The sequence below is a fragment of the Vicugna pacos genome, chromosome 14 (assembly GCF_048564905.1).
Source record: "Vicugna pacos chromosome 14, VicPac4, whole genome shotgun sequence".
Classification (NCBI taxonomy): Eukaryota; Metazoa; Chordata; class Mammalia; order Artiodactyla; family Camelidae; genus Vicugna; species Vicugna pacos.
In genome coordinates this window covers 9,530,437-9,546,071 of record NC_133000.1, presented here as the reverse complement: position 1 = coordinate 9,546,071, position 15,635 = coordinate 9,530,437, and the positions used below count along the sequence as shown (strand labels likewise).

Genomic DNA, 15,635 nt, shown 5'->3' with positions numbered 1-15,635 from the left:
TTGGAATTCGTAGAATGAAAGTAAAGATGAACTGGACAACTTGAATGAAGGCTGACTGGGTGGGGACACTTCTCTGAAAGTGGATAGCATTAACCTGGGGAATGATGCTTGGTGCTTCTTTTTAAAGCCTGTTGCAATATTTAGTGTGGAAAACTTACTTTAAAACTCTGAGAAATGGGGGTAGGAGATGTTTTGGATAGGTAAGCAACCAGCTCAAAGACATGGAAGGAAGGGGTAATTGACAGGAATTTATCTCTCATGATAAAAAAAAATAGAAGAGTTAAGAGATGATGCTGATATAGGATATCTAAAGCACTCAAAACACCAAAAACATTTACAATTATATTTTTATAGATGGCGTTGAATGCACATTCTGTGAATAACACTACATTCACCTGTACTGACATAACCCTGTGGCGGACAGGCTATATGAGTGGGCTAAAATTTATCAGGTAAACTTTAGAGAGGGGACATGTTCACTAATGCTCTTGCACTTAGGAAAGTTCCAAATGTATCTGTATGTACAGGAGGAGAACGGTATTTAGATTGACTTTCTGTTCTACCTACCATTTATTAGTTATCATGCCACTTAGTATCTATGGTCTGTCACTTTCCCAAATAACAATCCTTAATGGCTTTGTCTATTGACAAATCCCTTTATGGTATGGCTCCAGTCTTTGCAGCCTTATCTTTGTATGATCTCCTCACACTATCTTGTGTTCCATCACACAGCACCATCTTCCATTCCCCGGACATAGTGTATTATGCTGTGTGGTCCCTTTCTCTGCATTGCCACCTTCCCACTTATGGGCTTGGGAATGTTTCCATTCTTCCTTTCAAGTCCAGCAAAAATTCATTTCTTCAGTTAGGCAGCACCCTTCACTGAGCTCACATAGTATTTTTTAATACACCTTGGTGAAAATACCTATCAATCATACTGTATTGCAAATTTTAATAAATGTAACATTGTGTACACTTCATAAAAAATTACTCTGAAAGAATATAAGTAAGGATTATGAGTAGTTCTGTGCCCTAAGTAATAGACTCATTAATATAATTTTGTTAATTTCTTATCTTTAATAGCTTTTGGTGCTTTAAGTAGAAATAAGTACAGACATAAAAAAATACTTCAGAATTTGAAAATACCATACTTATAGACCTATTCCATGGAATATCATCCTTCAGTGCTGCTACTGCAAGAGATAGGTGAATGTGGTTAAAATACTGTGTGCATACCTTGAAATGAACCAATTATCAATTAAATAAAAAACATCAACCATAAAAGTATTTAAAAGGGTATAAATGTGGATTCTCTAAATGGAATAGATGGAAGGGGGTGGGGTACAGCTAAGTAGAAGAATGTATACTTAGCTATGCACAAGGTCCTGGGTTCAATCCCTAGTACCTCTGTTAAAAAAATCCAATTTAAATGGAATAGATGAAAGATATGATTCCTGCCCTCAAGTGTTTTTCCCTTTATCTCAGGATATGAAATGTCTAAAATCAAAATATTTTGTGAAATCTCTACAAGGTGACCTATAACCAAGTGCAAAATATTGAGGCCATTCAAAAAAGTGAGTTTAGGCCCTTTTATGCCTCTACGTCTTGGTAATTTCTGTGAAGTCAACTGCAATGCGCTAGGGCCGAGTTAGTCCTCTTTCCCTGTGTTCTTTTATGCACTACCTCCCTCTACGGTAACTGCTTACTTCTTTCCACTAGACCAGGGTTTCTCAACTTTGGCACTACTGACATTTTGAGCTGGATTTCTGTTGTCATTCTGGGGAATGTCCTGTGAGTGGCAGGATATTTTAGCAGCATTCTTGGTCTCCACCCGTTAGATGCCAGGAGCACACTCTGGCTTTCACCCTTGTTGAGAAGTACTACCCGAAACTATGTGCTTTTAGAAGGTAGAAACTTTGTCTCAGTCTCCGAATCCAACATGCAGCACATGCATGGCATGTAGGAAATATTCAATAAATGCTTTTAAATTAATGAAGCACTTGATTCCTCTGAATCAGTTTAAAGCCTGCCATCTGAAGTTTCAACATAAAAACAGAGGAGTGATTAAAACCTTTGTTGGTATGAAAATGCTGTTATATAAAACCTGTAAAATGCATTTATAAACATATTTCATAACTTAGCATTTATATAATCCATTTTAATCATTTTAAGAAGAGTATAAGACCACAGGGTGAAGACAAGACTATGATATAAAAATACCACATGCATCAAAAAGAGCTGACAGATGACTCCCTGTATGTCCTCTCTCTTAAAAAATTAACATCATTAACTTTTCAATATATTATTTAACAATAATCAGATCATCTATTTTATTTCAGATATGAAGATGTAATTAATAATACACCAGCTAAAATGGATTTATCAATGAACAATAGTAAGATGTTTGCTAGAGATGCTACATGGTACGAATAATAGATTATTAAGGAAAAAATCAAATCATCTTTCCCAAATATGATAATTGTAAACTCTTAAAAAATTGAAGGCAGAGAAAAAATGAAGTCAGATTATTTCAAACTCCTGTCTCAACTGTATATAGCTGCATTAGTAATTTTTATTCTCAGTGCTTTTCTTATTTCTTGATGTCTGCAAGTAGCACATTACAGTAGCCATGCATATACCATCAAAACTAATTTAATTCCAGATTCATTACAGAGCTGCTTTTTATTCATCAAGGTCATATCTTGATGGCTTCACAAGCTTAGATAATTCAGGTGTTAAGCAGACACATCTCTGAGGAACCTAAGGATGTTCTCATTTGCAGTTCTCAGCATATCTTATTATTTATTGCCAAAGAAATGACTGCTTAACTTTGTCATCTTTACTCCATGTGTTTTCTTCCCTCCAGCTGAAGCAGCCTGCCCTCTTCTGTGATGCCTGATCAGACCTATTTAAGGTGTTGTCTTTGATCACAGACATGGGGGAGCTTGAGATCTTAGCCTTTGATGAAACATTGTTCCACTATAATTTCATGGAAGGGAAACAGAGTCCTAAATGATAATTGACATTCAACAAAAACAACCAAACTTATTAAGACTTTATACTATTCTTTGACAGCATAATATTTCAGCACCAGAAATGCACCAGAATTTAACTAGTCTAGGTTTTATTTAAACATACAGACAAATACAAAACCCTCCTTTTCAATCATTTCCTATTAGCTAATTTGCCTTGAAGAAGAAAACCCTGCAGGTCAGAAGATGAATTTATGAGCTTTAAGACATTTTCTTTATATTCTTCCATTGCTGTGGTCTGTAAAATTCCTGGTAATCAATTAAATTTGCACTTGTATGAGATTTTACTATTAGAAAATACCTAAACAACACATTCAATACACATGAAATTACAACATTAAACATTAGGAAAAAAATTACATGCCTCCAGGTTTTTATTAATCACATTCTAACACCAGAGGCAGAAAGTATATCAAATCACACCAAATCTTGTGCACATGACAACCTCATAAATTATTCAACTCATTAGTATTACTAAGAAGCATGAAAAACTCCATCAGTGTTAAGGATGTTTTGCAACTGAAAAAGGTCAACCAAAAGTTTTAATAATGAAGTGGAACAGAAAGCTTTTCAAAGTAAATATGAAATAAAATAATTGTCCTTTACATTTCCTTGAAAATATTTCCAATTCTGATTATTTGCTCATTTAAAAGAAAGCATTATTAATACACTTGTTTTGTGGCTCCAAATAAATTGCCTAAAAAGAATGTCACGAAATTTAAATCACAGCTAAATGTTTCTGCCCATCACATGAAAGTTTGAGTATAAATAATCTAAAATGTTTGAATTGAGGGAAAAGTCAAGTGATTCAAAACATTTCTATTAAAACACTAAATTTGCAAATTCAGTTTCACTTCGATTACATTAACAGGCTCGCACTCCTGAAACATAGTGTACTACAGGAACAGACACACATGACCAGTGATCAAACCACAGGGATGGTCATGTAAATATTCCCTATTTAAGTACTTATAGGTTAGTCCCTTGTACAACTTATTTAAAATTCTGAAAACTTTAATTACTGATTCAAATACTTCTAGCCATACTGAAAGTTTCATTCAGAAAATATTCTTTTGTTCCTAAAACAATTTTGTTGCCATAATATAGATGAATAAAAACATTTTTGACCAAAGACTATAGCAGAGTTTTTATGCACTTAATGTTTAATTTTCAAGATAGAATCTGAAATACAGTAATTATTAAAAATAGAGGAAGGAATACATTGAATTTCAATTTGTTCTAGAAGCTCTCTCAAAATGTATCGGTTTGTGCTATAAATATACTCTTCATCTACGTCTACACAAACCAAAACATTAAGTCATTCGGATGTTAGTCTACACACTGTCAGACTTTAAGGTACTTAAAACACATTTCAATGCTTCATGGCAGGCGGAGCGGCCAGATGATGGGCTGAGTTTTGTTACTTTTATATGAATGTTCTGGCGGTATGTGAATACAAAAGTTTTCTCTAAAATATACAAAATATGTTTTCAATTAAGTCTTTCAACATCTATTTTTATTGAAGTGCCTTGTAATAATTACTGACATTTACTTCCTATTTCTTCTGAAGAAATACTTTATACATAGGTTGGAAGGCACATTGAGAGTCTGGAAGAGGAGAACTACAGTTTTTCTCTTGGTCTGTACTTCCTCCTTCGGCTTCTACATACAGATCCCTCCAGGGAGCGCTTTTCACTCACCTCTCCACATCCTCCATATTTCACTCCCTACTCTCTATCCACTTCTGAAAGTCCACAGATGTGATGTTGAAGAGGTGTGCTCTGGAATTGCTTTTGGAGGCAGAGTTGTTTGAGTTTTCTTTTGTCCTCCACTACATGACTTTAGCCCTGAGAATGACCAAGGAGTAACTCCAGCATAGGTACCATGTAGATTTCCTGAATACTGTATGGCATACACGCGGTCTTTGTTCTAAATATGCATAAACTAGAAACATACCCTAGTTTCCTGTTATCAAAGAATCAAAATCAAGAGGGATAATAAGTTCTGAATACTGTTGATGATCTAGTATTTAAAGTCCAGAAACCACTACAGATTGTTAAATACATTTATATCACACACAAAGGATGTCTAGTATCACCTACATCTTTCCTCTATTTCAAAATTAAAATATTCTTTTTAGTTTAAGTTCATTAACTATGGTTATTGCATTTCTAAAATATGACAATCAGCCTTAAAAAGATGTTAATATCAAATTTTTAAAAACGTGTCTCTGGTAGGCTTTGACACTGGTTTAATTAATAGAGATACTATACAAATTAAACATACAAAATATGGCATCAATTTTTATAGAGAACCAAAAGAAATATTTTTCTAACAGATCCTTTTTAAGATAGCAACCTGCAGAATGCCGAATGTAGTATAATATGGATCCGACATAGTTAACGTTTTGGCAACTCAGTATGACTAATGTATCATTCTTGCCTGACCTCTGTTACAAATTGCCTCTAGATGTTTCTAATTTCAAATGAGATGAATTCAAGATGAATTGGCAAAAAAGCCTAAATTGTTGGGTGTAAGAAATGTAGTTTAAAAAACTTTAAGTTCATCTTATAAAGCACGCCACTTTATGTAGACAGTTCTAAGAATTTCTTCTGTAGACCATAAATAAAATAATTTATTTTAAGTTGGTGTGCTAAAATCCTGAAGTGTTTTCTTTGAGTTGATTAAAGAAACCCTCTACAGTATAGGTCAACTGCATGTTTTTTTTTTAGCACATCCTCTCCTGTACCTTCTTTTACTGTATAAAGTTACTTTGAAGCTTTACCTTAGGTATAATAGCTTGATATGAAATCCTCACCTATTTATGTTTTGAGCCTTATTAAATTATATCAATTCACAGACTGTTTACATAGTAAATTTTAAAAGCTGTGTACATCTTCTTTTCACTAGGATTAAATATTTTCCCTGTTCAATCCATCAAGAACATGAATGGCATTCTATGTTATAAACTATGGTAAATTTCAAAAGATATGGCTCAATGATTATCCTCAAATAAATAAAACTAACTTAAAAAAACCCAAGTCATTGTGAGAAGAGAAGCAGTTAATAACAAAAATACATGGACAGTGTTCATCAATGGTATTTTCCAAGTGTATTTGGTATATAAAATGTTGATATGATCAATGAAGCTGAAACTTGTTAAGAGCATTTAAAAATAGGTGAATTATGAATTCATCTTCAGAACACAAACAGACTCGCAGACTTAGTAAACAATCTACGGTTACTGGGTAAAGGGGGTGGGAAGGGATAAATTGGAGAGTTTTGAGTTTTGCCAATGTTAGCCATTATATACAGAAATAGGTTTTTAAAAAGTTTCTTCTGTATAGCACATGGAACTATTCTCAGTATCTTGTAATAACCTCTAATGAAAAAAAACTGGAAATGAATATATGCATGTATATGCATGACTGGGACATTGTGCTGTACACCAGAGACTGATGAATTGTAACTGACTGCACTTCAATTAAAAATAAAACAACAACAACAAAAACAGGTGAACAGACAGACTAGTCCTAAGCATACTTCTTGGTGGACAGCAATCTAAAGTAGTGGCACTTTTAATAAATTACAAAAAGTTTTTGACATTTACTATTTATTGTACATTTTATAAAGGACAATATAGGGTACAGTTCTACTGCAGTGTGACAGTTGATGGTACCTTTACCATGGGATAGTCTTTTTCAAACTTTATTTGCAATCCATTGTAGGGCTGGGAACTTAAATGGGCATGTTGAGACATGACTTTTAATTTTTTTTACACTGAAAGTAATAGAATAGAATAGGGTTAAAATAGAAAGTGCCATGTAATGAGATTATTAATAAGACATTTGTTTCAGTTAAATACACTAGTATGTGCATATGTATGTATATATACAATAGTATACATACTTGTATATATATTTCATGTCTATATGTATAGTCACGCAGTGTACATACACGTGTGGTTTGCACACATTTACACACAAATTATACATACAAATGTGTAAGTCTGAATATGCAATTACAATTACAATATGCAATTACTTTTTTTCACTTTGGTTAAAAAGGTTTAAAAGATCAAAGTCTGAAAGACACTGAACTGATTTTACTCTTGTTTTATGCTGTATGAGAAGGATGTTGGGTAATAACCTACTATGTAGAGTCTTTTAATATATCATGAAGAAGTTGAAGAATCTGAAATACATCAAGTGGGGGAAATACTGGACTGATTAAGTGTAACCTAAATGATGCGTTTGAAGGTTAAGCAGAACATAACATTTTTGACTTATTACACGGGGAATTTTAAATGCTAGTGAAACAAATGAATTATCAACCACAAAGAGTCACCTCACGTCCAGGAGTGTTCGGTACTCACCATACTCGATTGCAGCTTTGAGCAGTGCTTCAGCATGAGTGGAGCCAAATGCATTACGGACAAACCGCCTCCTTCGACGAAGGTCATCTTCCCAGTAATCCAAACGCCAGAAATCATGCAACTGGCTAAGAATGGGAACATAAAAAACAAAGTAACTATTAGTAATAACATATGACTGGAGATACATTTTTCAAGTTATATCAATTCACAGACTGTTTCCACAATAAATTTTAAAAGCTTGGTACATTTTCTTTTTATTAGAATTAAAATTTTCCTCTATTCAATCCTTCAAGAACATGAATGGCATTACCTATTATAAACTATGGTAAATTTAAATATTTTACATGAATAAATAATAAGATTAAATCTGTATTTCTTTGGTCTCATTGGAAAATTAGGATTATTTCTGAGATATTTATATTTTACAACCATGTTTGTATACATATGTTTCCTCTACAAATGAACAAAACTTAAAATAGTAACATTCTCATATTTTACACATTATAACATTCAGCTCTGCTCTCTTTACAATGTTCTTCCTTCTACTAAAAACATTAATCGTTGAGAGTTTGGTAACAAAAGCATCATCAAGTTACAAGTATTAATGGCACAGTTTGCATTCTTTTACACTGTTTTTAACAAGGCTTGTAAATCACAGGATAGACCTCACTCCAAACAGTTTGCAATTTAATGACCATGGTTTCTTAGTAGACTGAATTAAGAACTATAAAATATTGCCCACTTGGATTTGGTGGAACAATGATTAAAATAATGTACTGAAATATTCATTGAAATAATTCCCTGCTGCCCACAGCAACCTGAGAAAAGTGCAATTTTATCCATTATTAATAATACTGAATTAGAGCTGCAAAAAATTCCAGTATGTGGTAATTGTCTTGGTAAATTATTATTCTAACACCAGCAGAGTTCTTGGATGATTTTACGGCTTTCGGCTAATATAAACCATTAACAATCACGGCCACCATTGGGTAACATTGTCTAAACCACGTTATACTTTAAACCAATATTAAAAATCTGTGAGATATTTTAAAAATTACTGAAATATGTTCATTGAATATCAATGGAACATTTCATGGTATCATTTTTGTTTTCAATTGAATTTTAATAAACATTAGTGACAAATGCTACTTGAGAAGTCTGTTTTTCTCTTTTGGCGTAATATACTCAAAAGATAATATTTTAATTTTTCTGAGTTGCACTATTCATAAAAACATATAAAATGCTTTCAAAGAAGATTGAATTCATTACTTATTTTGGTATTTTATTGCAGGAGAACACCATGTTTGATTCAGGCAGAACTGTGTATTTTGTTCATCAATAGACCTCTAGCACAATGTATGGCACATACTGTTTTTAATAAATATTCAATGAATTAATTATAATACTTTTTTTACTTTGAACATCTACAGATATGTATAGTCACTGAGAAGAATAATTTATTTTTGAAAAGTTTTTAGATTTTATGTCTATCTAATTTGTTTTCTATAATTCAATTGTAAAAGAACATAGCAATGTAGGGGATATATAAAAAAGAACATTGAAATCATAATTATTTGAAATTTATTTTAATATACTTGCTTTTCTAAACATTATAATTTAATTTTTCTGTCAAAGTGATTACCTGGTGATTAACTGCTACAAGTAGTGTACCTCTGTCATTAATTTAAAACAGAATGATTTCTATCCCTACAAATACAGAATAATCCTAGTGGCTTAAGGAAGATCAAACTAAAAATCTTAATACAATGATTTTCTTTAAAAGTATATTAAAATCAAGTAGCTGAATTCACCAGGAGAGACCTAAGATCTAAGGTTTTCTCAAATTTCCAACCACAGACATACTTTCCTCTATTCCTCCCAATAAGTACAACTGGAAAAATTCGGACACTATACAGAAAACAAACATAACAAAACTCTGAAAGTGGAGAGCAGAAGGCAGACCGGCTAAGGACCGGCAGTGAGTTCCTTGGGTTATCTTTTTGTCTCATGTATCCTAGATTTGGAGGCAAAGAGGCTGGCAACCCAGATAGGCCAAAAGGTGAACACCTGTTTCTCTAGCCAAAGGACCAGGAAAAGGGCATCCTAGGAAGACAATTACTGCACTCCAGCCAAACACTACAGATAAACTGTGCCCCCTGCCCTCCCCCTGCCCAACACGCAGTAGTAAAGGCTGAGTGGGAAGCCGAGATGTGAAGCCTCATGAAGATGTAATGAGGTGTCCTAACGTCCTCACTGGGGTGGTTCAGAGAAGACCAAACAGGGAGCCAGGACTTTAATCTCTGCTGGCTGGTGATAAGATGCTCCACTCTCAAGGAGTCAGTGGAGACCATGTGGAGAGCCTGGATTTCCATCCCCACTGGAGGCATCCCTCTCTCTTCTCACTGGGGTGGTGTCAGGAGGAAGCATGGTAGAGAGTCAGGACCTTTACCACTGACCAACAGCAATGAGGACACCCACCAGTGGACCTGACAGGGTGAGTTGGCACTCCCACCCCTGCCAAGCAGTAATGAGGAGCTGCCCATTCCTTGGATGTCAATGGAGGGAAAGTGGAGAATCTAGATTTCTACTTCCACCTGGCAGTGAAGAGACAGTGCTCCTCACTTCTCCTGGTGATCAATGTCAAGAAAGTCAATGTTAAAACAGAATATTTAAATGAGATTAAAAAAAAATCAGAAAATAATTTTTATAAGTCCAGATTTCAGTCTCAAATCACTTGTCATACCACGAACCTGGAAGATCTCAAGTGGAATGTAAAAAGATCATCAATAGATGCCAATGCTGAGATGATAGGGATGTTAGAATTTTCTGACAAGGATTTTAAACCAGCCACAATAAAAAATGCTTCAGTGAACAATTATGAACATGCTTCAAAGAAGAAAAAAAGAGGCTCAGCAAAGAAACAAAAAGTCTCAGCCAAAAAAAAAAGAGAGAAAAAGATGTAAAGAGGTACCAAATGGAAATTTAATAAATAACAAATACAGTAATCAAAATAAAAACCTCAGTAGATGGGCTCAACAGCAGAATGGAGGACAGAAAAAAGAACTCGTTAATTGGAAGATAGAACAATAGAAATTACCCAATATGAACAACAAACAGGAAATAGACTAAAAAAACCGAACAAAACAAAGCTCAGAAATTTACGGAGAATAACATCTAACATTTGGGTTACTGGAGTCCTGGAAAGAGAAAGAGAGTGGGACTGAAATAGTGCCTGAAGAAATAATGGCTGAATACTTTCCAAATCTAGCAGAAAACCATAAGTGCACAGATTTAAGAAGCTGAGTGAACTCCAACCATGATAAACCCAAAGAAATTCATGCCAAGACATGTTATAATTAAACTTCTGAAAACTAAGAGCAAAGGAAAACCTAAAAAGCAGCCAAAGAAAAATGACATCTCACCTACAGAGGTAAAACAATTAGAATGACAGCATATTTCACACTCAAAGCTATGGTAGCCAGAGGAAGTGCAAAACTTTTGTTTCAAAAGAGAAGAACTGTCAACCCAGAATCCTACAGCCAGTGAAAATATCCTTCAGGAATTAAAGGAGAAATAAAAATACTTTCAGATGATGGAAGAGAAAGTATTTGTCACCATTAGAGCTAGTCTAAAAGAATGGCTAAAGGCAATCCTATAAATCATAAGGGAAGCAATAAAAGAAGGAACATTAGAGCACCACGAAGGAAGGACACAAGCAAAATATCAGTAAATATAATAGGCTTTCCTTTTCCTCTTGAGTTTTCTCAATTACGATTTGCTGCTGAAGCAAAAATTATAACACTGTCTGATGTAGTTCTAAGTGTGTGTAGAGGTAACATTTAAGACAAATATAAGTGAGGGAGGATAAAGGGATGTAAAGAGGTAAAGTTTCTATACTTCACTTGGATTGGTAAAATGACACCACCAGTAGACTGTGATGAGCCTTGTAGATATCATGTAATAATCAGAACAACCACTAAAAATCCTATACAAAGACATATACTGAAAATCATTATAGCTAACAAACTATCAGAAAGAGAAATTAAGAAAAAAATCCCATTTACAATTGTATCAAAAAGAATACTATACCTAGAAATAAAATTACTAAAGAGGTGAAAGACTTGTACAATGAAACCTAAGACACTGATGAAAGAAATTTAAAAAGACACAAATAAATGGAAAGATACTCTGTGCTCATGGATTTGAGGAATTGATACCGTTAAAATGTTCATACCAAAGCAATCTACAGATTCAACACAATCTCCATTAAAATTCCTATGGTATTTCTCACAGAAATAAAACAATCAATCCTAAAATTTGTATGAAACCGCAAAAAACCTAAATAGACAAAACGATTTTGAGAAAAAAGAACAAAGCTGGAGCAATGCAATGCTTCCTGATTTCAAATTATATTATAAAGCTATAGTAATCAAGACAGCATAGTTTGCAATTAAAAACAGACATATAGCTTAATGAAACAGAATAGAGAACCTAGAAATAAAACTATTATTTTTATGGTCAATTATTTTAAGACTAAGGAGCTAAGAATACACAATGTGGAAAGGACAGTCTCTTCAATAAACGGTGTTGGGAAAACTGGATAGTAACATGCAAAAGAGTAAAACTGGATGAATCTTATACAACACATGAAAGTCAACTAAAAATGGGTCAAAGACTTTAAAACCTAAGTCCTAAAAGCATAAAATTCTTAAAAGAAAACACAGGCAGTAAGCTCCTTGACATTTGTCTTCGCAATGATTTTTTTTTGATTTGACACCAAAAGCTACGGCAAAAAAATAAACAACTGGGAATTTCAAACTAGAAGATTCTGCACAGAAAAAAAAAATCGACACAATGAAAAGGCAACCTACCAAATGGGAAAAAATATTAGCAAATTATATAACTGATAAGAGGTTAACATCCAAAATGTATAAAGAAGTAAAAAAATTCAATAACAACAAAAAACCCAAACAACCTGATTAAAAAATGGGCAGAGGATCTGAATGGACATTTTCCTAAAGAAGATATTAAGATAAATGAAAAGGTGCTCAACATCACTAATCATCGGGGAAATGCCAATCAAAACCACCATGAGATGTCATCTCACACCTATTAGAATGCCTATCATCAAAAAGGAGAATAGATAACAAGTGTTGGTGAGGATATGGAAAAAAGGGGACCCCTGTTCACTGTTGGTGGGAATGTAAATTGGTGCAGCCAGTATGAAAAACAGTATGAAGGTTCCTCAAAAAATTAAAAATAGAACTACCATGTAATCCAGCGATTCCATTTCTTGGTATTTATCTGAAGGAAAACAAAACACTAACTTGAAAAGATATCTGCACCCCCATGTTCATGGCAGTATTATTTACAATAGCCAGAACTTGGAAGCAACATGATGGATGAATAGATAAAGAAGATGTAGTAAAAATAAACCAAATCAAAAACCAAAAAAAAAAAAAAAAAAAGGAAAACAAATCCACCATACAGACACAAAAATAACCCTCCAAATTCACAGATACAGAGAACAGAATGGTGGTTGCCAGAGGTGAGGAATGTGTGGTGGGTGAAGGGGATCAAAAGGTACACTCTTCCAAACATAAAACAAGTAAGTCATGGGATAAAATGCACAGCATGGTGACTACAGTTAATAACTCTGTATTGTGTATATATAAGAGACTAAGAGAGTAAATCTTAAAAGTTCTTCTCACAAGGAAAAAATTTTGTAACTAGATGGGACAATGAATGTTACTAGAGTTATTTTGCAATATGTATAAATACTGAATCATTATGTTGTACATCTTGAAGCTGTATAATGTTATATGTCAATTATATCCCAATAAAAATTAATTCAAAAATAATTAACAAAAATTTTGCTGAACATTTAATTCTGATTTCAGGTGAATAATTTTATTGATTCTCTTTTGACTTTTAAAAAGGAACTAATTAAAATTATGCATTTGTTAAAAATTTCTACTATATTAGCACCTAAAGAAGAAAAACCATATGATTAAATAACCAATATAGAAAGAATCTGACAAAATTCAATGCCCATTCATCATAGAAAAACATTTTCAAAAAAATAGGAATTAGGGGCAACTTCAACTTCATAAAAGCATCCACAAAAAATCTAAAGCTAAAATTATACTTAAAAGTGAAAGACTGAATTCATTTCCCCTAAAACTGAGAACAAAGCAAAAATGTCTGCTCTCACTATTCTTATTCAATATGGTACTGGAATTTCTACCCAATACAATAAACAGAAAAACAAATAAAATGAATATAGATAGCAAAGGGAAAAATTAAACTGTCCCTATTTGCAGATGACAGATGACATAATTGTCTATGTAGAAAATTACAAAAAAAAAACTATCAAAAATTCCTAGAACTCATTACTGAGTTTAGCAGGTCACAGGATACAAGATAAACACACAAGTATCAATTGTGTTTCTATATGCTAGCAATGAACACATGGACACTGAAATAAAAATACAATTTAAAATCATTCACAAAGAGAGAGAGACTTAGGTATAAATCTAACAAAACAGTACAGGGCTTATGTAGTGAAAACTATACGATGTTGATGAAAAGAATAAAAAAATCAAAATAAAAGGGAAAGGCAGACTATACCATGTTCATGGCCTGGAAGACTCAATATTGTAAAGATATCAATTCTCCCCAAATTAATATATAGGTTTAATATAATTCCTATCAAAATTCTAGCAAAAGTGTTAGTAAATACAAACTAGATTATTCATATATAATAGAAGGTTAAAGCAAGAAGAACCTGTCTATCTGATATCAAGACTTAATATATACTTACAGCAATCAAGATCTCATGATTAGGTCAAGGGAAGGACACATAGATGAATGAAATGGAAAAGAGAACCAAGAAAAAGACTCACACCAGTATGCCCAGCTGATTTTAATAAAGGTGTGGGAACCAATTAAATGGAGGAAGGATAGTTTTTCAATGAACTGTGCTGGAACAATTGAACATTCACAGGCAAAAAATAAACCCTGACCTAAATCTCACATTTTACAGAGAAATTAACTAAAATGGATCAGAAACAAACAATTCTAAAACTATAAACGTTTTAGGGAAAAAAGAAGAAAATCTTTGGGATAGGGTGAGGTAAAGAATTCTTAGACTTGACACCAAATGCACAAGCCCTCAAAGGAAAAATGGATAACTAGATTTCATAGAAATTAAAAACATTTGATTTACAAAAGAACACGCTATACTTTACAATAACTTTCTATGGAACATATCGTATGAAAATATCGAATTACTATGTTGCACACCTGAAACCAATATTGTAAATCAAGTATAATTCAATAATAAAAAAAACATTACGAGGATGAAAAGAGTGAGTGAAAATATTTGCAAACCATATCTGACAAAGGACTAGTATCTAGAATATATGAAGAATTTTGAAACTCAACAGTAAAAAAAGCAAACTATATAACTGGAACATGGGAAAAGACATGAAGATACATTTCACTGAAGAAGATATACTGATGGCAAATATACACATGAGAAGATGTTCAACATCATTAGCCATTAGGGGCAGGCGAATTAAAACCATAGTGAGATATCACTATGCTTCTATTCGTATTACTAAAATAAAACATAGTGATAATATCAAATGCTGGCAAGAAAATGGAGAAACTGGATCTCCCATTCATTGCTAGCGGGAATGCAAAACAGTCACTCTGGAAAACAGTTTGGTACTTCCTAAAAAAGAAAAACCATGTAACTACCATTTGACCCAGTAATTATGTACTTTTTTATAAATGGGCATTTATCTTAGAAAAATGAAGACTTGCGTTCACACAAAAATATATACACAAATGCTTACAGCAGCTTTATTTGTAACAATCGCCCAAGCTGGAAACAACCCAGATGTTCTTCAATAAGGTCAATGGTTAAACAAATGTGGCACATCCATACTACGGAATAGTTCCAAGAATAAAATGAAACAAAATATTGATACAGCCACCTGGATGAATCTCTGACAAATTATGCTGAGTGAAAAAATAAACAATAACTTTGTATTTAACATTCTTAAAATGACAAAATTATAGAAATGAAGAACAGATTAGTGCCTGCCAAGAGTTAAAGGAAAAGATGCAGTCTTGAGGGGGATGGATATAGCTATAAAAAAGCAATGTGATAATGGCAGTGTTCTGCTGTCTTGACTGTATCACTATCCTGGGTGTTATAT

General features: G+C 33.2%; 1 protein-coding gene across 7 annotated transcripts in view; it reads right to left on the bottom strand.

Annotated features, from left to right (window-relative positions):
• NBEA (neurobeachin) overlaps window positions 1-15,635 on the bottom strand; it is a 540,106-nt gene that overhangs the window by 198,009 nt on the left and 326,462 nt on the right. For all 7 annotated transcript variants that reach the window (XM_072976118.1, XM_072976119.1, XM_072976123.1 and 4 more), the window contains one exon: window positions 7,408-7,532. In XM_072976118.1, the coding sequence (XP_072832219.1) occupies window positions 7,408-7,532 (125 nt within the window). The remainder of the gene's footprint in view (window positions 1-7,407; window positions 7,533-15,635) is intronic.